Here is a 27907-nt window from a genome sequence, read left to right as displayed (position 1 = left end):
ATTTGCTGGTTCTCTGAACTACTCAAAATTTCTGCTACCGGTTCTCCAGAACCTGTCAGAACCTCTCATTAGGACATCCTAGTCACAAACATTGCATGTCAATATCACAAAACAATAAATGAGAAAACGTGGAATAAATTGCTGCTATTGGCTCACATACATATCAACATTTCCTGCCCTAAAAGATGTCTTCATTAGCAGAATATCTAACTAATATTTTAGCTGATTCTTAGAACCAGTTTGGGTGCATTTTTAAATACCTAACTGAAACTGCTTTCTCTTAAGACTCAGTTCAAATACAATTTTGTTGCATATGGATATGGAAGGAAAAGGAAATCAAGAAGCTTTCATTTATTTCACAAAGTAGATGAAATACTCATCCTATCAACAGAGTAGCATGTCAGGCTTAGCTTTTCTTTGATGTTTTCAATAGGAAGAATACCGTAGAGGCTTTTCCAACTTATGCATAAGTTATGCATTCTCCAAGATAGTTCCATAAGATGCAGTTTTAATTCATTTGATAGATTGATATCCTGTCTTTCATCGGGAACTCAAGGTAGCATATCTAGTGCTCCCTCTTTCCATTTTTCTCCATAACAACAATCTAATAATGTAAATCGGTCTTAGAGAGTACAGATAATCCTCTATGTACAACAAGTCATTTAGTTACAACGGCACTGAAAGAAGTGACTTATGACTGTTTTTCAAACTTATGACTGTTGTAAAATCCCTATGGTCACATGATTAAAATTTGGACAACTGGCTCATATTTATGATGGTGGCAGTGTCCTAGGGTCATGCAATCACCTTTTGGGAGCTTCTGACAAGCAAAGTCAATAGGGAAGCCAGATTCACTTATCCTATTGCCTTCCTTCCCCACCTTTCATTATAAATTATTGCTGTTATGGTTATTTATTGTTTTACTGTTTTATTGATTTGTAATGTTTCCAAGACAGACAGAATCACCTGTCAGACAGATGATTGATAATAGACAGACAGACACACAGACAGATTATACGATTCATGTACTCAGGTCCTTTCCTTTAACCTTGTCACCTAGGAAGTCCTTGGAACCCTGTCTTTTCCATAGCAGACCCAATCTGTAGTACATTCTCCTCCCAAGAACTGGCAAGCGCCTGCCTCTTAGCCTTCCAGAAAAAAGTTGGTTCTTCCTTCAAGCATTGGATAAAATGACGCAGTAGAGCAGCAGTTACAATCATTGATGGTTGAATGATATTTTGGGTGCCAGGATTTCTTTTCTACACATTGGAGTTTTCGTGTTTGTGTGTGTATGTCTCTTGTTTTTAATTATTGTTTTGTGAACTATCTAGAATTGTGACACCTAAGATGGGTGACCATCAGTAGTGGGTTTCAATTTAATTTGTACTGGTTTGCTCATGCGCACTTGCGTGCTGGCGTGCACACGATGCTTCTGCACATGTTCAGAAGTGTCCGGGTGGGTGGGCGGAGCCTCCTGCCACCGCTGCTACCTGTTCTCCCAATCCGGAGAGTGAACCAGTACTAGCCCATCACTGGTGACCATGCAATTCTGTAAAACAAAACAAAACAAAATGTTGATAATAACCCAGAACTGCATTCTGCAAAATGGGCTGACATATAAATAAATCCAGCCAACAAATAAAAATAAACAAGTGAGCTAACTAAACTGTTTGTCACCTTTTTTCATATCCACCCTTTATATTGTAAATTGTGAAGCTATCCCACTTCTTGTAGTTGCAACTTGTATTTTATTATAATTTTAATGTGATTTTATATATTTATTCATATATTTATGTTCATTTTGGTGTTGTAAGCCATTCAGTGTCACCTTGTGTCAAGATGAGTGGCAAACAAATGGAATGAATAAATAAATAAATAAAATTACTATCTAACTTTATACTGTAATGATGCATTACTACCATAGTCAGATCAGTTCGATTACAGCAAACAAGCTATTCTAATTCTGATAGTTCTCGCTACAATATTTCCTTGTTTCTTAGCTTTTCATTCTGTCTGTATAATATAGAAGAGTCTTTGAGACAAAGCAAGCTGCAATATAGCATAATAAGCAAAATCCTACTGAAAATCTCCTGGTATTTCTAAAAGTAGAAATACTCAGAAGAGAGCTTGTTATTTAGAAAAGCTTCTTTGGTATTCAAGAAGAAAGCATGGAGAAAAGCACAGAATAATTGTTGCATGTTAAAACTTCTAAATTGCAATTGCTAATAAAAAAATTCATCTACAGTGAATTAGATTAGATTAGAAAAGATTAGTTGTTCCCCACATCCTTTCAACTATCCAAAATATGATTAATGTATTTAAGATTACTGAAACAAATGAGCTTAAATTGTATTTTATATTGCTGCTGTTGTAGCTAATACTCTTCTTGTCTATATACTTCAGACAGATTCACACAAAGATTCATATTCCAAGGATGGAAGGAATTTAATCCAAAGATCTGCTGCCACAAATCATAGCCCTTGTCAAGTGCCTTTTCTTTATACGTTTTATTCAGGTACCACACCCTGAGCCGGTGGTTTGTGGACAGGAATTCCAAAATATGCACCAAAATGGTAAGATTCAGGGCAATCAGAACAATGGTGGGTTGCCCCCAGTTTGGACCGGTTCGCAAGAACCGGTAGTAAAACCAGCAGGAGGCCCTGCCCAGCGCCCCGGATGTCATCATCAGTGATTTGCGCGATCCTGTTGCGAACCGATGGTAAAGGTAAGTAGAACTAACCCCTGAATCAGAACATTTGGGGTGCCCTGGTCTTACCATGAAGTTAATATGGAGAATCGCCTCCACTCAATTTGTAGCACCCTGGTGCATACTTGGGTCAAAAGATTAAAGGAACTTTGTATCATGGGGATTATTATTGGGATAATAGGCCTGCACTAAGAGAAGGAAGAAATTCTACCCAAGGTTTAGGGGAGAAAATAGAAATTAAAAGCTCTGTTCATGCTGCATCTATGAATACATATCTGGGGATGTGAAAAGGAGTGATTTTGATACTGGAAAAAACTTTGAGGAATGGACAAAAATATTAACCTACACCACTAACTTGTGTAGCACAGCAATTTCTATAAACTGAATTTGTGATAATGTTGTACTTTGATTTTCTAACCAAAATAAAACTATGTATTTTGCTACTCCAAAAATAAAATAGAGATAGTTTTATATAATATAGATGTTTACAAAGGCAAATGCAGATTGCCTGTTTGATCTAGGCACTGAATATGATGATAGCTGTAGCTATTCTTTCTTTCAATAAATTCTTAATCTGTTCTAATGAAAATCACAGTTTTTGGCAGTACTTTAAAGACTGACACATTTATTATTGCATTTATAATTGCAATTGAATTAATGGCATAGTAAATGCTACTTTCAGTAAGAATATCTATCTATCTATCTATCTATCTATCTATCTATCTATCTATCTATCTATCTACAAATCATTCTCCCTAGATTGCAAACTTTTCATTTTTGGGGAAACAACAATTGCACCCCCCTTCTCTCAAAAGGGCCAACATTTTGAGAAATCCTAAGAGGAAAAAAATGATCTCATTGGAATCCTCAGTGAGGCAATAGTTGCCATAAAGACAGCCACATTGCCTCTTTCTTAATTCTCTGTTCAACTTTACAGACTCTGTCACAGTTTGATTGCTCTGGCCTATAATTTAGCTGTTGGCTGCAGGCTCAGAATATATTTTGAGAGGAGGAGGGGGTGGGGAGGGAGGGAAGAGAAGGTGAAAGCCAGCCCACTTGTAGCTGGAGAGAAAGAAACAAATTTGGAAAATAGAAGAGGAGGAGGAGGAGAAGAAAGAAAGCCCAGCCCAAGCACCCTCGAAACAGTTTCCTGTTGCCATCCTCCAAGATACTTAGATTCCTTCAGACCTTTGAGAGAGAGGCTGAAGTTTTCTCAGCTGCCCTGTGAGGTATGTCATCAAAACTTACTTTTCCATTCTCAGCTTTTATTTATTCTTCATTTTTCTTCCTTTTATCTGTTATATTAAGCAAAGGAGTCTTGATTGGGCCCAAAATTAATATCTGCATTTGAAGAGTAGCCTAACAATAGCATGGATGTGTAAGAATATTCAGTGTTTTCTTGACATTCTGTACTGTTGGGAATTTTGCATGCTGTGCCTAACTTCTATTTTGCTGCTAATTGTTTTTATTAATTGAATTAGTTTAATAAAACATCCATGTTTGGCAACAATTATCAGTGCTCTTTTCTACTTGCTGAATAAATACGGAACGGAGTAAAGTTATTTTCAGGCCAATTGCTACTCTGTATCTAGGATTTCACAATTTATTGCCTCCTAATTAATTAGGACTGTCACATGGAATACGTTCCTGGGTAATTGAAGAATAAACTTGGCAAGTAAACTTTGTTTAGGACATTTGCTTGGGCTATATTTGCTTTTGGAAAAAGGGAGCGGGGGAAACATAATTTTCTACTTCCATCTTCATCTTTATTTCTTAGTGTTTTATTGCAAAGCAGAATTTATTTCAATCTGTATAAGCGTATCCAAAAGGAAGCATGCAATTCACTGCCTTTAAAATTCATTGCCTTTAAAATTCATTGCCTCAGCCTTCGTTCCCTGACTTTATAGGATTACAGTAGAGAGAAGAATTGAATTGTTTCTCCTTTCTAGAAGAGTCCTTTATTCCCTCTCCCACCTAACCCCCCCAAAAAAGTTTTTTTTCTGCAATTCAGTGAAGTCAAATTGAGTTATTTTGAAATGTAAGTGTTATTCTCTTGCAACATAAAGAAATAGGTTCTGTTGTTCAGGGCATGCTATTCCCTTCCAGAGACAAAACATTAAAAACAACAAATGCAAAGGTTTTTTTTAAAAAAATCTATTCTGGAAGCATGGTAAATTGGACAAAAGAGTTGTGCAAATACCGGTGCAGAGAGATGAAAGGGAATGCATGCAGAATAGCATGAAACCCGTTTAGACAAAGCCATTGTGTGCCACATAGGCAGAGGCAGGAGACGTGGGGAAAGGGGAGGGGAGAAAGAGATATCAACTCTTCACATTTTTGCCAAGCCCCACCTACAGGGAGGGGGGGAAATCCCTTCTCTGGTATGACTCTTCTACAATGGAATGTCGGCTCCCATGGAAACCTTTTCAGGATCTTCTGGTTCAAGAGATGCCCTGGCCTTTATGACCACAGATGTGAAAGGAAAGGATGCATTCAGTTGGGGTGTTTTGTATCAACGTTTTGACCCAAAATACTGCTGGTTTGCTATACAGCATCCAAAAGACAAAATGCAGGAAACTTCAAGTTAATTAAAAGGAATTATTCTACACTGTCTATTATTCAACTCAAAGTTTAGTTTGTGTCAAGGGTCATCCAAGACTCAGGCCTGAATCTGTGTCCCATACTTAGTATTTCACATTGAGATTGTTTTTGAAATGGCATCTTAAAAGAGCAAGGATTACACAAACACAAACTGTAATAGCTGGAATGATTATCCTTTTGCAAATAAAGAAACAAAGGGCAAAGCACCTTGCCTTTAATTTAGACTTCATTGTGCAGGTGGTAATTTAGTAATACTGTACAGTCCTTCTCTGCAACAGTAAGAAATGTGCTAATACATTTTCTAACTGTCTGTGAGATAAAAGTGTGGGGGTTTTATAGGTAATGATAATCTAGGCTACCTAGATTAAGTCTAAATTGTGGTCACTTTCGTAACGTTTGACAATGTTGGGACTGATAATCAAGGAGAATATTTGTAGCTCAGGGTTGAAATGAGGGGTCTTTGGTGCTCTCTGAGTTTTGTTGTTTTCTTGCAGACTTTTCATTACCCAAACTAGATAACATCATGAGTCTGTAAGAAAACAAACAAGTGCAGAGAGCACCAAGGACCCTTCAATGTTGGGTCTTGAGAGTAAGTCTATTGAATAACTGATTTTGCTTTTGTAGCATCATGGAATGCATTTGGAAGTCAAACTACAGTCAAATTAAGCCCCATCTTCCATGTCTTAAGAGTACTTTTCATCCCCTAATGGTAAATCTGTGTGGGTCATATCATTCAGTTTGAAGGAGAGAAATTTTAGACACTGTGTGCTGCCAGATCATCCTTCTCTCCAGGAAATAGGATATCTCCCTAGAGGTTTGGTGATGATGCACAGATGGCCGCTGGAACAAACTCTTCTTAGTGGGAGAGGCACTGGGAGAATAAATTCCTCCTGTTCCTTTTGCACAGCAAAGAAGGGGCCAAAAGGAATGCAAGAAACTTGGGTTATAGCTTCTTTCCTGATGTCAGACAGCAGGGAAGACTTGAGTATGAGTTGGCCATCACATGGCAAAGCCAGAATTCCTGTTATAACATTGACCAAGCAAATCCTTTTTTTTTTTTTTTGACTCAGTGGCCATCACATGGCCATCTTATTGAACATTCACTAATGGCAACAGGTACCATCTGATAGTTTTGGCCAGAAGTGGCCATTTTGGCACAGTAATTTCAGGGAGGAAGTAGGAGCCAGTGGAAAAATGTATGTTAATTGAGCGGTACATATGACAGAGGTATACAACTTTTACTGAGACCAAGACTTAAGTTGTACTTTGAATTGCACCCTGGAGTCAAATCAAAAGATTGTTCCAGTCAGCTATTTAATAATTTCTCTCTTCTGTCAATTAAAAATTACAATTGGATTATAAATTGCTTGAGGCCCTGGGAGCCACATTCAAGGCTTTGAGGGACAGAAGGCAGCCTGGAGGCTCAGCTTTTGCATGTCTGTCTTCTATGTACCATAGCCAATATATTGCAGAATTCTCTTCAAGTTCACTGAAGGCATTTCTGAAATCAGAAATTTCTGGTACTAGTGGACAGCTTGTACCCTTCCAGATCTTGGACCGAAGTATTCATAGTTATATGGGAATAGAGTTTAATATCAACTTTCTTTATGCCCATCATAGTTTCTCAAAAATAAGTCAATCTGAGGTCTGCATTATGGGCAGCTGTTAAGATGCCAGATCATCTGTGCTGATTCACTTTTAAATTTTTGGCTGGCCTAGCATTCCTAACAGCTTACCCTTCAAAGATGGTGACTGATTACTTTCAGGTATGGGCCACTGGAATTTAATATAAAATGATAATGAGCTTTCTTGGAGTTATTATACTGAAGGTTTGCTCATATCCATAAATCAGCTTGCTATTAAAAGAGGAATGCTAGACCAAGATTGACATGGCTGAGGTTCAGTCTCCACCCACTCCTGAGAGATGATTCAGTTTAAATTACCTCAAGATATAAAGAATAAATGGGGATATCAGGGAGGCACAATATACACTGCTATGAACTCCTGGAGAGAAAGAGGGATATGAATTATTTTTACAAAATGCCAGCTAATATAGTGCAACCCATTTGAACATTTTACAGAAATCTTGGTCTAAATATACCAGTAAGAGATCCAAAGCACGTAAGAATAGTGTGCATTGGGATAACAGCACCAACATGGAATTTTAGAAGAGGATTGCTCCAAGGGATTTACTTTATTTAATTGAAAACAGGAGAGATCACGTAAAGGATGGGAAGCAGATACATTTTTTTCTTTCAGTTAAACTTTGACATTTGGGTATGTTTGTTAGTGGTTTAACATGAAATTAGATTACGTATCAGTTTTCCAATTTTGGTATGAATGGCAGATGAAAGCTTTTCCTTTTTATATAACTAACAACACAGCACAGATTTATTCACAAGGGGCTGAGTTAATTCAACAAGTTTCGGGTATGTGTGGAATATTGCAGTCCAAACTTCCAGCTATAATTCTTTTATACTAACAGATGCAGCTAAAACTTGGAGTGTCACTGTGAATTTTCAAAAAATGTCCGTATCAATATAGCTTCAACTTGGTTTCCTTTTAGATTTCTTTAATACTGTACAAAATAATTAGTGAGTAAAATATGCCATCTCTTACTAAAGAACAGGCCCATCTTGTCAGTATTTTTAAATAAGAATCTATCAATCCTTTGAAGAATCATGTTGGGTTCAAAAACAATTGTGCCCCTTATTATAGCCTTAAAAATGTGCCTTCTTCCATTAACATTGGTCTACAGCAAGTATTACTGTAATTTCAAAGGCTGAATTACTTTTCTTCCGTGATTTTATGAGTGTTACTTACATAAAGCTTGACTGAGACTTCTGCCATATGATTCTGCTGACGTTTCTAGGCAATGATCATAACAAGCTATTTAAAGCTGGTAATTTCAGGCATTTCTCCTGCCTCTGTGAAACTCACAAGTTTAATAAAATAATATGCAGGAGAAATTTGAGTTAGAGATTTTGTGACTCCTGCAGCATGCTTAGGAGATGAAAGAATGCAGAATAGATTGTTCAAGATGTATACTAAAAAGCAGTTTTATAAGAAACAAATATGCTAAAGTCTAAATTGGTTCATTTCAATTTTATGTATTTTAAACCTAAAATCATATTCATACCTGGTCGAATTATAGAGTTGATGGCATTTGAAATGCATTCCATCAGTTACTTATCCTGGAAATCAGGCAAGATCCTTGGCAATTCTTGTTTTATGTTCATGGATTACGTATAATGCGTCTGTGATCTCTTCAACAAACTATAGTTAAATGAAATACAGTATGTGAATCCAGAGGCCACATTTGATATCTAAGTATAACACAATGCCTTAGTTACCTTTGTGCAGACTACTGCAATGCGTTTTAAATGAAGCTATCCTTGAAGGTCACTCAGAAGTTGCATCTAGAATATGGTGGCATGCTTCAGTTTGCCCTTATAACAATGCTGTGCAAGCTGCACTCATCACCAGATACTTCCAGATGCTAATCAAGGTGCTGGTTGTTACCTATAAAGCACTTCTTTGAATTAGGGCTTAGTTATCTGAGGAATTATCTCTCACCCATGGTTTGTAAGATCTGACAAATTAAGCATGCTCCAAGCCCTGTCTTAAAAACAATGCAAGCTGGTGGGACCCAAGAGGTTTCCCTTACCTGCTGTGGTACCAACAGCATCCCTCAAATGGTTTGTGTGATCCCAACCCTGTTGTCTTTTAAACGGGCCTTGAAGTCTGGGTTTCCCTTTCCTCCCCCCCCCCCCAAGTTCATGTTAGATGGGATACGTGTCCTCTGAATGTGATGGTGCTATTGTGTATCACCATAGCTGTTTAGATTTGCATGGTTAACTAAGAACAAAATCAACCAAACCACATTACAGTTTTAGCATAATGGCTGAGCTCAGTCATTGTAAATTATTTCTTTTTATGCAGAAGTTCTGATTTCCAGTTTTCAAATCAGCAAATAGTATCTATCTATTTAATGGGGACATGTGTGTCATTAACACAGCCTGGTAATTAATACATGTTGAAACCATGCACGACAACGACACCACTAAAGTATTCTCTTACCTTACTCCCTTACTTAAAAGACAGAAACATTAATACTAAGCTAATTTGTAACATGGGGTAATTAAAGTCCTGTTATAATAATTCATTACTATATTCAAAAATGTTATATAAATATTATTCTCAACATGCTCTATCTTCTATATTAGCATGATAATTCATCCATAATTGTCATCTACCTGTCCCCAGGTAAATAATAGTGGTGCCTAGGAGATGCTACTGGCAGTTCCTAGGTAAACATTTCTATCATTCAAACTGTGAAAAACTGAAACAAAGGCTAGGGGAAATGGAGGGTAGCTTAGGGTTTTACAGTAGATATGGTACCACATTTATTCCTTAAGCAATCCTTGGAAGACACTTGTTTTCAGTCAGGGCAAAACCAGATCCCCAGAGAGCTACATCTAGATGAACACACAACTACAGAAAAGGTACATGGTTAACTTAAAGCTATTCTGACAATCTATGGCAATGCACAGTGTGAAATCCAACTGTTCACACAACTTTTTCTGCATATTGAAGCTTGGCTTTGAAGTTGCCACGCCGACTTTAAAACTAGGAATTAATTCAAAAAGAGGAGGGGGAAGAGAGATTGTATGTAACGGGGGAGGCAAATGTCGGAGAGAAGAAACTGAGAAAAATAAGAGCAAGTGAGGTGGTAGGGAAGTGATTTTTAGTTATTGAAAGCTGGAAAATGAAAATTATTCTTCCCTACAGAAAAAGAGAGGAGGCAAGCTACTTAGTACAGAAGAAACAAATAATGCTGAGAAGGGAGAAGAGAGGGCCTCTGTTAAATGGAGCATAGTTATTACAGAAAGAGAGGGACAAGAGATGCAGCTAACGAAAGACAGGTTTTCTTGCATCAAATCTATCTACATTGCCTTGAGCAGCCACAGAAAGAAAACAGCTTTTTAAGGTGACATTACTATGAAATAAACTTGCACTCCTCTTACAATGAGCAAAATCAACAGTTGAAATTTGCAGCAGACTCTTTATTGTTCTTAGCCTAGTACTTTGAGGAGCATCAATTGTCCATTTTAATTTCTAGAGTGGTCCTGATGTAATGCTTCTCTGAGAAAGCATCTGTGGAAAATTGAACTGTGGAAAATCATATCGGGTAGCTCAGTGGTGGGTTGCTACAGGGACTGGTAGCGGCAGTGGGAGACTCCATCCACCTGCCTGGACATCTCTGCGCATGCACAGAAGCTTCCCCGCACCCACAAGCAAAACAGTAGCGTGCCTGCACCCACGAGCAAACCAGTAGTGACCAAAATTGAAGCCCACTACTGGATTATGTGTCATCGTCATCCCCACCCCACCCTGAGAGCAACCCAGAATTTTGCTTTAAAACCCCTCTCCCCATTTGCAACCCTATTAATACAAAGGCAGTTTAGCACTGAAGGGCAGTGTTCATAGATACCTGCATGAGGACTGTGAAACAAGCCCTCATAGCAGGAGAAGCACACTATTGTATTCCACAGGATTATGGCAAAGCACCAGCTAGACCTCTCAGCCAAAATATCTGTGCAGTTTTTCTCAAAAATAAGTTAGTTGATGAGGCTTTTCTTTATATTTTGTTTTTCAAATAAACGTGTTTCCTGTCTCCGGTGACAGATGTTTACGCAGGACCTATTTGCTCAAACAGTCTTTCTACCTCCAATCACAACAGTGGAAGGACTGAGCATTGACTGGTGTGTTGTCTGATGGTCTCCAAACTCCAAACTCCAAGCGCAAAGCCAGGCTTTGAAACCTGGTATTCTCTGGCACTGGAGGACCCGGCAGAAATCTTAACCCAACATTGACAACTGTGTCTTGAAGGATGCTGTTTTCTGAACATCCACCCCCTTGGCACCCCATTCATAGAGTTCTCCTGCCTTGGTTGTAAATAGAGCTAGGAAGCAAGGCAAATATGCCAAGCTTCCTGAAGCATAAGAAAAGCCCTTATAAATCTGGGATGAGGGAAACAGCCAGATTCAGCTGTACTTTTCCACCCGAAAATGCCCTTGAAAGGGAAGAGCTAGTGACCTCAGCTTCAGGTCTTGGCAGTGGTGGAAGATGCTTTCAGTGGTCTCCAGAGCAAATAAAGGAGAGAGAGAGAGAGAGAGGAAGGGACGCCATGTACTGAACGGGAGTAAAATAGGTAAGAGTAAGAAGAGGAATGAATGCATTAAAGCAGAGCCAAGGAAAAGGGAAATAGACACTTTGCTTTAGCTACTCCCTGCCCCTGCCTATAAAAAAATCTGGATCTATGTGTTAGCCACACTGCCGGTTATAGAGACAACCACATTACATGATTTCCATTTGGACCTATTTATACTCCACGCCTTCTGGTTATTACTCTGCTGTAAATTTAGGCATAAAATTCTGAAACAAATCAATATTGAGACAGGCTGTGGCACCAACATAATATTATTAGTAATACTCTTTTATAGGTAGCAGAAACAAAGGTAACTATTTAAGCAAATCGCAAAGGTATTTAAAAGTATTGCAACATATTGTCTGGCATTGAATGCCCGGTGCTGGCCCATACAAGTGACTTGTATGAGCATAATAAAAATAACAACAATAATAATAGTAAAATACTACAAATAGGCATTGACAAATTTGCCATCAGTCAATTGCAGAAGGTGGCTTTACTTGGAACAACTTCCATCCTATGATGATATCTGTAACACCGTCAAACATCTAGATTTGCCTATCCCAGGTCCTTGGTAAGGACTCGATAGGTAGACAAAAATGCCAAACCCAGTCTGAACATCTGGCTGACTGTGCAATGATTAATAACAATAACAACAATAACAATAACCATCAAAGCAGTTTCACCATACAAGGTTCATCCACAGATTCACAGTGGGCCCATTTAGACTCTCGCTAATGTGGTAGACAAAACAGATGTTCCTCCTTTCCAGCTTATCTCATTTTACACTGCAACAGATGTACGTTTAAAAAAAATAATTTTGTTAATTGGATTTGGAACGAATACCACCATGTGGAGGGATTGAATCTCTGTGCCAGCAATTCCCTAGAGAATGATCAAGGTTCAAGGCACGAAGCCCTGGTATTAGGGGCCTGTAGATGAAACCAGCACAACAGTGCAGTGCCAACTGTAGTCAAGCAAAGAATTTGATCTCTCAAGGTTTTCTTTAAACGCTTCTTTTTGGCAAAATCCTGGATGAATAAGAGTGAGCAAGCTTGAATACTACTATTGCAAAAGAATAATTATACAGGTTTCTACCAATAGCTATGCACAGTTTTTACATAATGCCAAGAATAAGAAGCCATATACTTCAGTTTTTCATATTTCTGCATTTGTTTGATCTGAAATGAAACTTTTTATTGGGAATGTTGACTTCTGGAAGAAGCATACTTCTGGACTTCCAACTCCCAGAATTCTCCAGCCAGCATGGCTGGCTGGAGAATTCTGGGAGTTTAGGATGCACAAGTCTTAAAGTTGCTAAGGTTGAATGGGATAGAATGCAGCCACATCCTTCCTGCTTATTTTCCATTGCCTGCCTAAGAGATCCAAGGTAGTCTTCATAAGTCAGTAAACAAGAAGTGTTACTGAGTATGGAAAAGCAGTTTTATTCCAGGGCACTTTTTTCTGATAGCACTGGTGCTTCAGATTTCTATTGGAATTAGTAATTATCTGCTACCTTTCCTCAGATGGTTGAGATTCAGTTAGGAACAGAAAGTTCTGGAAAATCTATAGTTGGATAATAGTGGAACATTTTTCAGTCTTTTTTTTAATGTGAGCTTTTTAAAAATCTGGACCAAACCAGAGATTGACAATTTGATGCACAGGAATTATGATGCGAATAAAGCCTCAATGGCATTGGTGGAGCCCCAGAACTAAATAAAATGTGACATAATTGTTAAAAAGAAGACTCCTGCCTCATGCAGTTGCTGAATATCCCAAGATATCAATGCCTGACATTAAAATGGTGTGAACGTTGACAATTTCCTGGGATTTTTGCTGTTATAAGAAATATTTTCATTTTTCTGACCATTTAAAGTACCACTGAAACATCTGTATGGATCACCATTTCAGATCACAGATTGGGACAATATGTTGGGTTGGCTAGTTAGTGGTTCAGTTTGTCTTGTAAACCACCTTAGATGATGGGAAATCATGGGCAACAATGGGAAGGAAGATGACCTGACATTGTGTGCATGATAATGTTATCTATTTTCCAGCATTTGTCCAGTGATATAATGGATATGCCATTGTCTGTTTGTTGCATACTGTATATTGCCTTGAGTTATATGGAAGAAGGGGTTACAGATATTAAAAATGAAAGAGTCCAATTCAAAATATTGATAACTCTGAAATTTAAGGGAAACAATATATTCCCTCCAACTTGCAAAATAAACTATGGTTCTCTTTTCTCCATAAACTCAGGTTTGAAAGAAAGATGCAGGCCTGGATTTTCTTCTTCCTCTGCCTGGCAGGCAAGGGGCTGGCAGCTCCAGTGAGTATCATTTTCTGAATGTTACAGATGCTGAAGTGACAAACTCTCTATATTTACAATACAGTTGAAAGTAAGCACTCCAACCCACGTCACTGCTCTGAACACTCAGAAATAGTTCAGCACTGAAGATCACTCTCAACTTTCTTACCCAATTATCAAAGCTTCCAACTTCTGCTGATTAATTTTTATCCAGTTGTATCTCATCCACTCTGTAGTCTAGTCCAGCTAGGAGCAATCAAGGGGTTTTGTCAATGCATGTCAAAATATATAAGCTTTTAGCAGAGTAATCATAGCAATTATATCAATATATTCTTTTTTTTAGTAAACATATGAGATTAAGAGCCACCAATATATATAAGTACACAACCATCATGCTGCTCTTTTCCAAAGTAAAAAAGGAAATTAATAAGTGAAAGTTATTGAAGGCATGAGGCAAGAAGAATTATAGGTTGACTCAAGGTTGACTTAGCCTTCCATCCTTCCGAGATGGCTAAAATGAGAACCCAAATTGTTCAGGGTAATATGCTGACTCTGTAAACCACTTAGAGAGGGCTGTAAAAGCACTATAAACTGGTATATAAGTCTAAGTGCTATTGCTATAGCTAAATCTAATTTAAACTACTACCATTCACTATAGAACTTATTTTTCTGTCCTTGAAAGCCATTCTTGCTTCCACCAAGTCCATATGCCAATTAATTGTTACATTTTCTTTAAATGTTTTACCTTTCTCTTTTTGATGATTTCATAAGCTTTCAACATCATCCACTCATGACTTTCCTAGTCTATACTTTCCTCTGATGTCATTCACTATTTGATTTTCATTTGAGTCCTTTATTCTTTCATCCATTCTAGTCACTCATTCGATCCACATTAATTCATTTTTTACACTCTCTGCTCTTTTACCTATTTCATCTTCATTCAATTTATTTTTATGTATCTCAGGACATACCCGATATTATATAACAAAGTAGGCAGAGCAAACCTAACCATACGATAAACAAACTACTTCAAAGTCATATTTTAACATTTCTCAAGTTATACTTGCAGCCTTATCATTTAATGAAACAGTAAAATAACCTATAAACTCCAATATTATAACCAACATAAAAACAACAAAGATAAGAAACCCCCTGAAAAATAAATGTGTGCATTGATTACCAAGAGAATGTGAAGGATATTTTGTATTGTTTATAGGAGCGCACTATGGCCAAGGAGAGTTGAGTGCCTTCAATTCAGGCTTTGCCTCTCAGTGAGAAATTAGATAAGGAAATTCCATCTTTCAAAATAAGAGGTCAGATGTTCCACGAAGTTCTTGAGAAGCTCTTTGTTTTCACTGTGGCACAAGGAAACCAGATAAAAATGCTTATAGTGTCCGCTTGATGAGGGTTGAGAGCAATATGGAAGAATATGCAAGCAAAAGGGATATCCCAGCAGTAGGACTAGAGTTCTAGTACCAACTTGAGAACTTCAAGTAGAAGTCTTTATTTGCCTATTTTTTCTCTCTCTTACAGCAGGATGCTCTGCCGGAGGAGATGGAGGTTATAGAGGATCCTGCAACACAGGTACAGAGTAACACAGTGCTGGCCCTTTCTCTTGATTCTTTGATGCTGTTGTTACTGCGAACATCCACAGGAGTGGGATGGAAAGTTAAATAGTTCTAAATTCTCAGGCAGAGGGTAACAGCAGATATGTTCATCTCCTGCTGCTAGTTTTCCTAAATACAACTCATTTACTTTATTTCATTCATTTCTACCTGCATATCACACATACAAACACAATAAACTCTTGTAGGGTGATGTGCTCCTATTCAGAGTTCCATTTAAGACACCAATTCCTTTCAGTTTACTCATTTTTTTTTCTTTCCTGCCCTCAGTTGATTATATCTATCCTACCAGTCAATCAGAATTCCATAGCCATAACCACTAAAACTGCTCAGCCTTGACTCAGCTGTTGTGTGGTTTTGTTCCCCCCTCCCACTCATTTCCCCCCCCTTAAAAATTATTTTTACTCTCCAGCTTATTAACACATCCCTCTTACACATGGTTGGCACTTTTGGTTTGCATGAATATAAATGCTTAGAATTTTACAATATAAAATAAATGTCAGTAGTAAAGAAATACACATCAGGAATAAAGTAAACAAATTATTGTTTGCCTACGGCAACCACTTTTTAAAAATTAATTAATAAAACTTAGATGGCCACCTATCTTATATGCCATAATCTTAGGCGGCTCTCAACAAAACTAATGAAGTTAGTTACCCTTCACTGGTAAATGGAGGTATCAGGAATTGTTTTTTGGAAAATACCAACAGCTGTGACATAAAATAATACCTTGCTTCTTAAACTTTGGGTGCTTTTTGTAAATGTGAGGGTGTGTTTGCATGTGGGTACTTTAAATATACTATGCAGAAGGCACAATTCTTCACTCTGGTACCTTCAAAGTGTGTTGTTGCATTTCAAATAGTGAACTCTGTAGCCTTAAGCTTTAGGAAGACTCCACGTTTGGGGTATTTTTTGTTTTCTTTCATTTTTATTTGGTATTTTACTGTTTCTATATTACTCTATTGTTGTGAGCTGCCCAGAGTCATTCAGAGGCAGGTGGCATCTATATTGAATAAATAAAGATGGCTTCCCAGTCTTGAGTACAGTATCCATGCTGCAGAAATCAGTCATCCATCAGACCCTAACAGTAATTGATCTCATTCCACCTGTCCATTTAGGAACCAGTTGGAATCAACCCAGTCCAGGTGGAGATCGGCGAGTTTGAAGAGACCACTGTGGATGTCGAGGAGATTGTGGCTGAAAGTATGTGGCTACATAGCTAGTTTCCTAAGATATACTTATATAAAGTATTTTGTGTATATACAAGATCTATGTGTCTGTAACAGGTACATACAGTTCATACACATAAGATATCAAGAGAATTGAAATTGGCATCTGTCACCATGACATGCACAGTAATCCCATTCCTAGAGGGCAAAACTTCAAACCAGTACGAGAAGAAAAAAGAAATTTAATATTTTCCATTTACGAAAAACAAACCATATTTGGAGTGGAAAGGAATACACTTTCGGGTGTTCCTTTGTATCAAGGGCCCCAGTACAGATTGTACAGTGGGGTTGTGTTTATTATATATTAGTCTGATTGGAAATGAAAATCAAATGGGAATCATTTGACAAAGCATTTGTCTCACTCAAAGACAATGGGTTTGATACCTGCTTTCTCCTCATATATGGGAAGGCTCATGAAGAAAATCTCTGTGTTCACTGGGAATCAAGAATGATGATGGCACACAGTCTATCATCAGTCAATCAGAAGCATTTATGTTGTAATCTCATACACACATTCCTCTTTGGAATAGTAGAGTATCCCAAAGGTGCTTTTTTCAAGAGGCAACTGGACTTCCTGGTTTTTCTTTGAAGATGTTTCACTTCTCATCTAAGAAGCTTCTTCAGCTCTGAAGAAGCTTCAGCTCTCAGAAACAAAATGTCTTCAAAGAAAAACTAGGAAGTCCAGTTGCCTCTTGAAAAAGACACCTTTGGGACAACCATGACCTGGATGACTGAGAATCTCCATAGACGAACAGAAGAGAACTGAAGTGCATACATTTTCTTACATTCATTTCATTACATGATTCTTGGTGACCACACAGTTCAGATTTTCTAAATGGCAATCTGTTCCTAACCTGGTTTTTCAGATCTTCCAACAGTTCACTCTTCACTACTCTAATCTATCTTGCTCTCTTGCCTTCCACTTTTCCCAGCATTAGAGCCTTCTCCTCCAGAGAGCTAGGTCCTCACCTAACGTGATCAAAGTAATTTGAGCATGGAGTACATAAGAAGTGCATAAATTTTCATACGGGGCTGAAAAGAATCAACTAGGTTATTTTTTTATTATTTTTTTTTAATTTGATTTATATGCCGCCCTTCTCCGGAGACTCAGGGCGGCTTACAATGCGTTAAGCAATAGCCTTCATACTTTTGTTTTTTTGTACAAAATCAGCTTATTGCCCCCACAAACTGGGTCCTCATTTCACCTACCTTAGAAAGGATGGAAGGCTGAGTCAACCTTAAGCCTTGGAGAGATTCGAACCAGCAGTAAATTGCAGGTAGCTGTGTTAATAACAGGATGCGTAGACCACTGTACTATCAAGGCTCTTATTGTATCAGATCTGGACTGTAAAGAGAATCATGTGACGTTTTAGGGAGAGTTCCCCTCCCCTTATACTGTGAATGGCATTTTAGGTCCCAAACTAAGCAATCAATATGTCTCTCTACACCTCCTCAGAGCAAAACAACTCCACAAAGTTATTTAATTGCAAGGAGAATTAAAGTAAACCCATGCAAGGGGCTTCCATTTCCCTCTCCTTTCTAGTGCCATCAAAGGGGAAACAATGAAGTATTCTCTTCCTCATGGTAATTCACTATAGATTGCTGATCATCTCCTCCCGCTAGCAACAGGAAAACAACAATCCAGTCTCTCTTAGCATACTTATTAAGTGATAAATACCAGATCTCTTCTTTTCCCCCCAGTTCATTTCCTGCCAGGGAGTGGATATGGGACTATGGGAAAGACTATACTGCCTTTCCCATACTAGCTATGGGAAAGAGTGGGAAGGGAACTCACGGTGAACCATCACAGCAATGCAGGATACCCATTTATATTTTAAAGAATTTTGAGGGGAAGAATTGTCTGAGGATGGATATTTTTATCTGAAACCAATCTACACTTTATTCAAATAGTTTAATTCATCTTTTGTTGAATGTTATTAATTGATTAAATGAGAAACACTTGAAATACATTCAACCAGAAGTTCACAAATGCATTAAACCAGAAATTCCACAAACGTTGTAGAACCACTTCTACTTTTTGTGAGTTTCTGCAAGCAAAGGGAAGAGGAAAGCTAGGAGTGAGTTTGTTCTTCTGCGTGTCTGATCTGCTTTTTTTTAAGTGCAACCCCTTCAAATTATTGGGATCTCCTGGAGAATCCTAGTTTGAGAATCCTACATTAGATACTTTTTTGAAAATACATAGAGACAATAAAATTCCCACTCTCACAGAAGAATTTGCATCATTCATGACAACCAAATATTGGTTTTGATTGGTCCTGGTAGTTTCCATGTTGCTCCAGTCAGTGATAAATGCAAACAACTTAAGTGGACATTACAAACTTACTGCATAAACATTCTTAGGAGGTTCTCCTGCATCTGATGTGCCAGCTAAAGCTATGGCTATGGTTTTGTCATGACTAGTCCTTCAGTTTTTGTTTAGCATCATTGGCCCTTTTTGGGTTCTAAAATGGCTTCTCGGATTTTCCTTAGACCCCTGCCAAAACCATCACTGCAAACATGGCAAAGTCTGTGAAGTAGATGAAAGCAACACTCCAATGTGTGTATGCCAAGATCCTTCCAGCTGCCCAACCAGCACTGCAGTGTTTGAGAAGGTAAGCAAAGACTTTAGATACAATACAAGGAGAATATATTCCAGTAGTGGGTTTCAATTTTTTTTACTACCGGTTCTGTGGGTGTGGCTTAGTGGGCATGGCATGGTGAGTGTGACTTGGTGGGCATGGCAGGGGAAGGATGCTGTAAAATCTCCATTCCCACCCCACTCCAGGGGAAGGATACTGCAAAATCCCCATTTCCTCCCTATCAGTTGGGACTTGGGAGGCAGAGAATTGATGGGGGCGGGGCCAGTCAGAATTTTTACTACTGGTTCTCCGAACTATTCAAAATTTCTGCTACTGATTCTCCAGAACTGGTCAGAACCTGCTGAAACCCACCTCTGATACATACCAGCATAAGATAAAAGAAAGATACTCAGCTATGGTAAAGCTGAATTGTAACTACATACTCAAGATTGTAATGAATTGCATATTAGATTCCCCAGTGAAAGCTGATGTAGTTACTGTATGAGTTACTACCAGTTCTGCCTTTATTTAAAAAAAAACATGGGGAGGATTGTCCTTTAACTTTGGAGGGAACGGGATCAGGATAGGAGGATTTATCTGAGATCATGTAAGGTAAGTTTATGAATGAAAGCCAGATTGGTTGGCAGTACATAATTCTGTTCATTTATGAACATCTGCAATTGTTAATCATCACTCCATCTTGCAGATGCAGAAGGCAGATGAGAATGGGAGGCAGTGCTTACCAGTGGTTCTCTCCGTGTTAGATAAATAACAGAAAGCAACATTGGGGGACTTCAACTCTACCATTTGGGATTTTTTTTCTGGCCTACCACAAATGTCTATCTTGAAACTCATACTTTTTTAATATTTATACAGCATGCAGCTGTTTGGAAACATCATTCATCATTTGGAAATGCAGTGACATCAGTGAACTTTCCATTTTCTTTGAATTTGGGAAAGTGAGCTTAGTCCTTGAAAAAGTTCCAGTTGCATTTTGAGTCATGAAATTTGACAGATGGAAGTGTAATCTGATTAGACTTGTTGATTTCTTGTCATAGAGTAGGAGAAAGACCATGGTCCATTTGGACACTTTTTCTAACACAACAACCTTTTTCACAAAGGTATGTGGTACTGACAACAAGACCTATGACACCTCCTGCCACTTCTTTGCCACCAAATGTACCTTGGAAGGCACCAAGAAAGGACACAAACTTCACCTGGATTACATTGGACCTTGCAAAAGTGAGTCAATGTCCTTAAGAGTGGAACAGTCCAATTAGAAAATAACTCCTTAGTAATGCCCTTGTTAGGAATGACCATGTTTTCAGAATCTAGGGACTTTGACATTCATGCAGTCTGAGGAATTTGGAATTACTCAGAGGCCATATTGACATGTACTGCACTGTGACTTTGATAATGGGTATTCTGCAATTTTTTTGTGTGCCAGTAGGTAAATGATAAATCATCCAGTGTTGAAGTCTTAACTTTAATCTATTCTTTGATTGCCCCAAAAGTGCTTTTTCAAGAGGCAACTTGAAAAACTCATGTGAACTCATTTCACTTATCCAAGAAGCTTCTTCAGTTCTGACTGGGTGGTGGGGAATGGAAGTCTACCTCCAGTCTACAACACAGTCCTTTCAATAGTTCCAAGAAGGCTCCACACCCATTTGCATTACTCAGATGATCCTGATGACACAGATAAACCTCCAGGTGTCCTTAAGGACTCGCTAAAAGAATGCAAATGACCAACTGTCTGCAAGGAGTATAAATCCTTCCAGTCCCTACCATTCACTCAGAGCTGAAGAAGCTTCTTGGATGAGAAGCGAAATGTCTTCCAAAAAAAACCCCTAGAAAGTCCAGTTGCCTCTCAAAAAAGCACCTTTGAAACAACCATGACCTGAATGACTAAGAATCTCCATAGACTATTCTTTGATTGTGACAATTCGTTTCCTCAGCTCATTTATTCAGCAATGGTTCCTAAAGGTTAGGAATGGTTCCCCTCTGGCCATTCATTTATTTTTATAAAGGTCATTGTGCATATTGCCAGAAAAACTTCTCTTTCCCTCTGTTCAAATAGCAGAACACAGACAATGATAACACTTCAGTGCTTACTCATTCCCTTTCAAACTACTGAGTGTATTTCCCTCCTCCCCAGTTTCTAATATTCCATGAATTAATACTTGCCTTTACAAGTAAAGTAAGTAAGCTTTTAGTATTCCCCTTCCCTACACATACCACATAATTTTACTCATATGCATTTAGGTGCAATTGTTTGATGTTTTGTGACCCATTTGTTCTGATAGACAATGGGTATAAGAGAAATTCATTTTAAAACACACACACACATACAGACATAGAAAAGCCTCAAAGGTCATCAGCAATGCAGAGGGAATCCTGTAAAAGCAGCACTCAAGCAGTTTTGGTAACCTAGCCAACTCTGAGTATTACATGCCAATAAAATTACATTTGAGGGTTTTCCCCCTAGGTGGGATAAAAGAAACATTAACTAGCATCTGGGTGACCATGGCAGGCAGGCTCTCAAAAGTAAAATTAACTTTAGAGGAGGAGGCTTTCATTGGAACATGGATTTCCTCCTCCTCTGAAGCAAACAGTTTTTCTTGGGAAGAAAAGAAAATGATGATGGCTTTGGAAATCTGCATCCCATCAAATAAATAGAATTCCAAAAATCTCCCAGATGTAAGAAGACTTTAATACTACATTTCTGATTTGGAGTGTTAGATTCCACCTCCTACTTATTATTATTCCTTAACTTTTAGTTAAAGGAGCAGAGGGAAACATAAAACTTTTTTAAAGCAAAAACTGGGTCAATCAATGTCATTGTAGGTGACTAAATTCAACTCTAAAATATCTTTCAAAAGTTCAGTCTGGCTCAGAATACTGAAAATAATATCTGGAGCAAATTGAGAAGATAATTTTAGATAATTTTTTAATCTACAATGCAGAAGTTATGGAACATCATTAACAGACATGGATAAAACTATTGACCATAGTGGCCATTAAATAGTGCAACTGTGTTGGGGAAGGGAAACAGTGAATTGGAAGGGTGATAGAGGGTAGAAGAAATGTTCCAACAGGAGGGAAAAGCATTGTGCTGCACATCACAATGCCAATATGATTAACTATGGAGGAAGGGGATATAATTGGAGGCACAAAGCAGCAGCATCTCTGTCCTATATCACAGAAATTGCAGCTGATCTCTAATAGCCTTTCTGCCATTTATTAATTGAGATCAACGTGTCCACTGCTGAATATAATAGCTCTTTGGTTATTTTTTTTAATAAATTGTGCCTGGACTGATGGGTCTCTGGCTGCATTTCAGTCATTCCTGCCTGTCTTGATACTGAGCTGACTGAATTCCCTCTGCGTATGCGCGACTGGTTGAAGAATGTGCTGGTTACCCTGTATGAGCGGGATGAGGATAACAACCTGCTGAATGAGAAGCAGAAACTCAAGGTGAGCAAGAGACACACCTAAGTAGAGCCCCTTAGTTTATGATGCCTTTCTTACAAAGGGACGCAGTTAATATCCCCCGTTGTATTTTCCTGACTAGGCGAAGAAGATCCATGAGAATGAGAAGCGTCTGGAAGCCGGAGATCACCCAGTAGAACTCCTTGCCCGTGACTTTGAGAAAAACTACAACATGTACATCTTCCCTGTGCACTGGCAATTTGGACAGCTAGACCAACATCCTGCTGATAGGTATATACTCCTATTCCTAGCTTATGAAAAACTTGGCATAGACAAGTCCCATTACCACATGAACAAAATTAGACCTTGGTTACTAGTGGTTATCCTTTAGCAAGATGGGGCTAAAACATTCACCTGGGATACAAAAATCAAGATACCAATTTAGTTTAGAGAAAACAGGTGAAATCAAATAAAATAACAGGTAAAATTAAGTAATCAGTGAGCTGCGGCACTATTAAAAAAAAAAGTCAGACACTGATCTCAAATAATAACAAGTTGTTCATTATAATTGATTAGGGCTTTTATTTCCAGGATCACTAAATAGGATTTTTTTTTTCAAATCCTGAGATGTATTTCATTTTTAAAAAATGTTTAAAGGTCTTATCACAATATATAGAGAGAATAAAACTAGCATTCTGATGCCAGACTATGAAGGATCCAATTCAGACTGTATTCACCCTTTAAATATTTAAGCTGAGACTAGGCGTAAAATACTTATCATAAAAAGCTTCTGTAAAGATGTTTGATGGAAAAAAGAGATCATAGAGAACTCTTTGTCCCATAGAACAGGAAACTGCACATTATACTCTGGAAGGCTTAATGATGTATTATCTTAGTGAAATATATAAAAGGAGAAAGGTGCAAGATAATAGGGGATATAGACAGGGTTTGTTTTTTTCTTTTTATGGCCCCCTAGTCTGTTATTTTGAGGTAGAATCTGGGCGATTGGATGGAGCTGAACATTTACTGGCCAGATGCCCTTCCTGATGCCTATGTGGAGTTTGCAGCAGATATTTTTTCTTTGTGCCCTAAGACAGAAACACCTGCCTAGGATTGAACTCTTAACAAGAGTGGGAGGTGAGAGTCTTCACCACTAGGACATGTAGAAAGTTTTTATTTATTTATTGGATTTATATTCCGCCTTTTGTACAAGAGTTCAAGGCACATTGTACAAAAGGTGGAATATCTATCTATCTATCTATCTATCTATCTATCTATCTATCTATCTATCTATCTATCTATCTGTTCTGCCCCAGCTATGGACCCCAAAGAACGCAGCATACACAAAGTCTGTACAAACCTTCGTTTACTAAATTAAATCAGTCTTTTTCAAATAAAGGCTGTTAATTAACTTTCTTAACACCCTACAAGAATCCAAAGAATAAATAATCGTAATCTTACTATGGTTGGCAGAAAGCCCAGAAGCAATTTGCAGGAACCTGATAAGAGAACTAAGATCAGGATGTGAAGGAGAGTGAACGAAGTTGTTCCCTGCAAATTGCTTCAGTAGGTGTTCCTTCTTAAATAGGCTAAGGGAGTGGCCAATTAGCCCCAAGCCTTAGTCACAAGGAGACCTCCTCCTGAGGACCCACTCCTGCCTTTTGGCAGCTCTGCGCTCCCTGCATCAAGAAGAGGCTCCTCCTCTTCTTCCTCTTCACTTATGGGAGCTTCTGGAGCTTTTGAAGCCCTGGCTGAATCCCCGCCTTCTCCAGCCTCCTCATTGTCTGACTCAAGTGCCAGCTGCACAGGCTGCTGGCGCAGCACCACACCAGCCTCCTTGCTGTCGGAATCAGCTACCAGCTGCACAGGCCGCTGACGGGCCACAACACTATCTATCTATCATGTATCTATCTCTCTCTGGCTCAAAGATACTCAGTTTGCTTTTGTAGTCAGAAATGGATTTGAACCTTGGTTTCCTTAGTAACTTATCACTTTAACTACCATGCCACACTGGCTCTCCTTTCCTGTATTTGACTCCACTTTTTTAATGCCACTCATTATTCAGGATTATTCAATCTCCCCCCCCCCCCACCCAACAGTGAATTATTTTCAGTTTCACTGTGGTCCTTTTTGCAGTGTGGCTGCAAAATTGCCCATTTTGAATGAGAAATTTAAAAGGAAAGTGAACAGTTAAGCATCCAGTAAGTCTAAGGCATATAGAAAACTTTAAAATCTCTTATGGAAGAGAAGTTGGGAAGCATGAGTTGAAAATCTTAGCCTTGTTCCCTTTGTGGGTAACTTTTGACAGGAATTTCAGGTATAGAACCCTGTTCCTGCCTCTCCCTCTTATTTGTGATTCTTCCTTTCTTCTATTTCCTAAGCCCTCCTGTCAGATACAAACAACCAGATCCACACTTGTAGAGTTCAAACAAGCTATTTTATTGTTCTACTCCTAATCTCCCCAGACTGGTAAATTTGGCCTGGGAAAGAGTAGATAAAGCTCAAAGTCATTGGGTATGGGGGAGTTATCTTATATTTACATAATAATTCTAGACCAGGAGTGTCAAACTTGCATCATCACAGCAGCGTCATGTAATATATCGGGACCTTTCTCCCCTTTGCTAAACCGGGCTGGGCCAGCGTGTGATGCATCCGACCTGCAGGACATGAGTTTGACAGCCCTGTTCTAGACTAATCTCCCTCTTGGGACAATTGCTCTCCAACATTTCCCAAGCACAGCTGTGTATTCTCCGTCAGCTGCTCACATCTCACGCTCAAAATGTTTTGGAACTAGCTCCCGAATAAAAAAGATTATAAGGTTAGAAGCGTAAAGCGAAATAGTGCAACCATTGCCTCTCTTTTTCATAAATGCTTTTCCAGGTTATTTGCAGTTATTTTATGCAATGAAATTATGCTGGGGATTCATTCAACCATCATGCATGCCTTGTCCATGAGATTTCTGGGAGTGGTGGTAATTGTGCCCACTTTGATATTCCTTTCAGATACCTGTCCCACACTGAATTGGCCCCACTCAGAGCTCCCTTGATCCCTATGGAGCACTGCACCACTCGCTTCTTTGACACATGTGATCTAGACAACGACAAATACATTGCTTTGGAAGAATGGGCCAGCTGCTTTGGCATTAAGGAAAGTAAGTACCACAAATCTGTGCTGACTTAGGAATGGTGGCTCACATTGACCCTGGGTTGGAGATTAGCAAGACGACATTTGACACCCATGTGCTGCCATGGGGCAGGGTTGAGCTCCCGTAGTTTGCTCCAGCTTCTGCCAGAGACTTGAAAGGAGCCCCCAACTGGTCACACACACCCCGGTAACAGTGATGTAACTTGCTAATGCTTTCAATCAGGAAGCCCCTCAGTGCTTCGGACATGAGCGCAATGCAATCTGTAGTGACCACAACTGAAAAAGGGAGAAAAGAGAAGTGGTCTTAGTTCTAAACATCTCTAGAAGAATATTTGTCCAGGAAAAAAAATACCGATCTGCAGTGCAATTTTGAATGTACTTGCTCAGCAATAAATTTGTCAGCCTTATGAAACTTACTCTAGATAAATGTATATAGAATATCAACCTGAGAAACTTTATGAACTGGAATAAGTGATGATGCCCTTGATGAAGACTGATTTTAGTGATCACCAATTAGCTTAAATTAGCTAACTGGAATTAGCTGAAGCTCTTAAAGACCATTTTTCTTCATTTGTATCCCGGTTTTTCTTCAAGAAATTCAGAATATCTTATATATAATTGGCTTATAAAGGCAGTCCTCGTTTAGCAACTGACTTGTCTAATGATTGTCCACAGTTATGACAGTGATGAAAAACTAACTTTGCAACCAGCCCTCATATTTATGGCCTTCACAGGTCTGTAAAACAAAGGAAAGTTGAAGTAAGATCATAAGCAAAGTCACGGTTTCATTTACCAACCCTTCGCTTAATGACCGAGTTGCTGTTCCCAGTTCTGGTTGCTAAATGAGACTACCTGTAACCATAGCTGGGAGCTTCCTTAGCCAAAACTGTTTAGCTTTAATAGTAAAACTGAGTCATATATGCCTTTAGAATTTCTAAAGGCTCAACATTTTTTCACAAATTATTCATCTGCATTCTAACTAGCCAAGCATCACTATTCCTCAGGATGACTGTAAAAACCTCTTTCTAAAACAGCAGCCAATTAACCAATAGGTTATAACAGTATTCTCCAAGCTAATATCCTCCAGATATTACAACTTTACAACTCTGAACATGGTGGGCAGGAATTCTGAGAGCAGTAATCTTTGCATCTAGTTGGTGCCAGTTTGGAAAAGACTGCTCTTTAGATATCAAATCTAAAATCTAAATCCTAGGAGAAGTGATTGAATCACATAAATGTTGTGTAAAACAGCGACAGCAAGCATTTTTCTTACGTAATGTCTTCCTTTCTTTCTTTTCTTACAGAGGACATTGACAAGGATCTTGTCATCTAAATTTAGCAGCTTCTTCATCTGTTGTGCACAAGTTGTGTTTTTCCATTTTAACAAGTTGAAGAGTGTTTTTCTTTATTTTATCGGGGACAAGGTGCTAATATAGGTCTAAACATATACATTAACGGTGCTAAAAAAAGAAGACAGAAAGTTGATAGTAGCTTCATCTATACCACTAGATCACTTTGCTCACACAGTCATTGTGCATTTCTGTTGACCTTTTAATTTGTTGATACCAGTACAGTGATTTAAAAAAAAAAACTATTCCAATTTTCTACTCCTTGGACTATTTAAATTGACTCTAGTTGATAGACTATTAATCCCCTAATTTCAAAGAAAGGCAAGAGAGGAAGATAAACCAAAAAATGTGTGGAGAGACTGGGCTTTACAAAGTCAAGTGTTGCAAATGTTTTAGGAAAGTTTAAGAAACTTGGATTTTATATGATAGTGCAGTGGGAATGGCAGGGGAGGAGATGGGACAGGGCTGAAAAGTCAGAAAGGCGAATTTATAAATTTGACAGTTCTTGAATGTAACGTAACAGCGATTGGGCACAAACTCAAAATAACATAAACAGAAAACAACTGAAGTGTTGGAAAGTTTCAGATTTTGTAACCCTCTCATCCTCCCACCCTTTAAAAATAAAGAGTTAAAAATGCTTCTGCTTCACAGCTACTCAGTGACTGTATTGCTTTTTGCTGTGTTTCTATGTCTTAAAACTTAAATTTGGTGCTTATCAAAAA

At 38.4% G+C, this 27907-nt stretch overlaps 1 protein-coding gene across 2 annotated transcripts; it reads left to right on the top strand.

Annotated features, from left to right (window-relative positions):
* Nucleotides 1-3881: 3881 nt before the first annotated feature.
* Nucleotides 3882-27907, top strand: SPARC (secreted protein acidic and cysteine rich). Of its 2 annotated transcripts, none has more exons than XM_034402066.3 (10): nucleotides 3882-3936; nucleotides 13782-13851; nucleotides 15367-15414; nucleotides 16574-16658; nucleotides 19175-19296; nucleotides 20385-20505; nucleotides 22604-22737; nucleotides 22835-22983; nucleotides 25695-25843; nucleotides 27141-27907. In XM_034402066.3, the coding sequence occupies exons 2-10, from the start codon at nucleotides 13795-13797 to the stop codon at nucleotides 27167-27169; spliced, it is 894 nt and encodes a 297-aa protein (XP_034257957.1). In that variant the 5' UTR covers nucleotides 3882-3936; nucleotides 13782-13794; the 3' UTR covers nucleotides 27170-27907. The 2 variants fall into 2 exon arrangements, with proteins under 2 accessions (XP_034257957.1, XP_034257952.1); XM_034402061.3 differs by having other exon boundaries at nucleotides 15364-15414.

This window comes from Pantherophis guttatus, chromosome 2, assembly GCF_059756535.1.
Source record: "Pantherophis guttatus breed Tessera chromosome 2, ASM5975653v1, whole genome shotgun sequence".
Lineage (NCBI taxonomy): Eukaryota > Metazoa > Chordata > Lepidosauria > Squamata > Colubridae > Pantherophis > Pantherophis guttatus.
The sequence above is the reverse complement of the archived record's forward strand: the minus strand, read 5'-3'. Positions and strand labels throughout refer to the sequence as shown.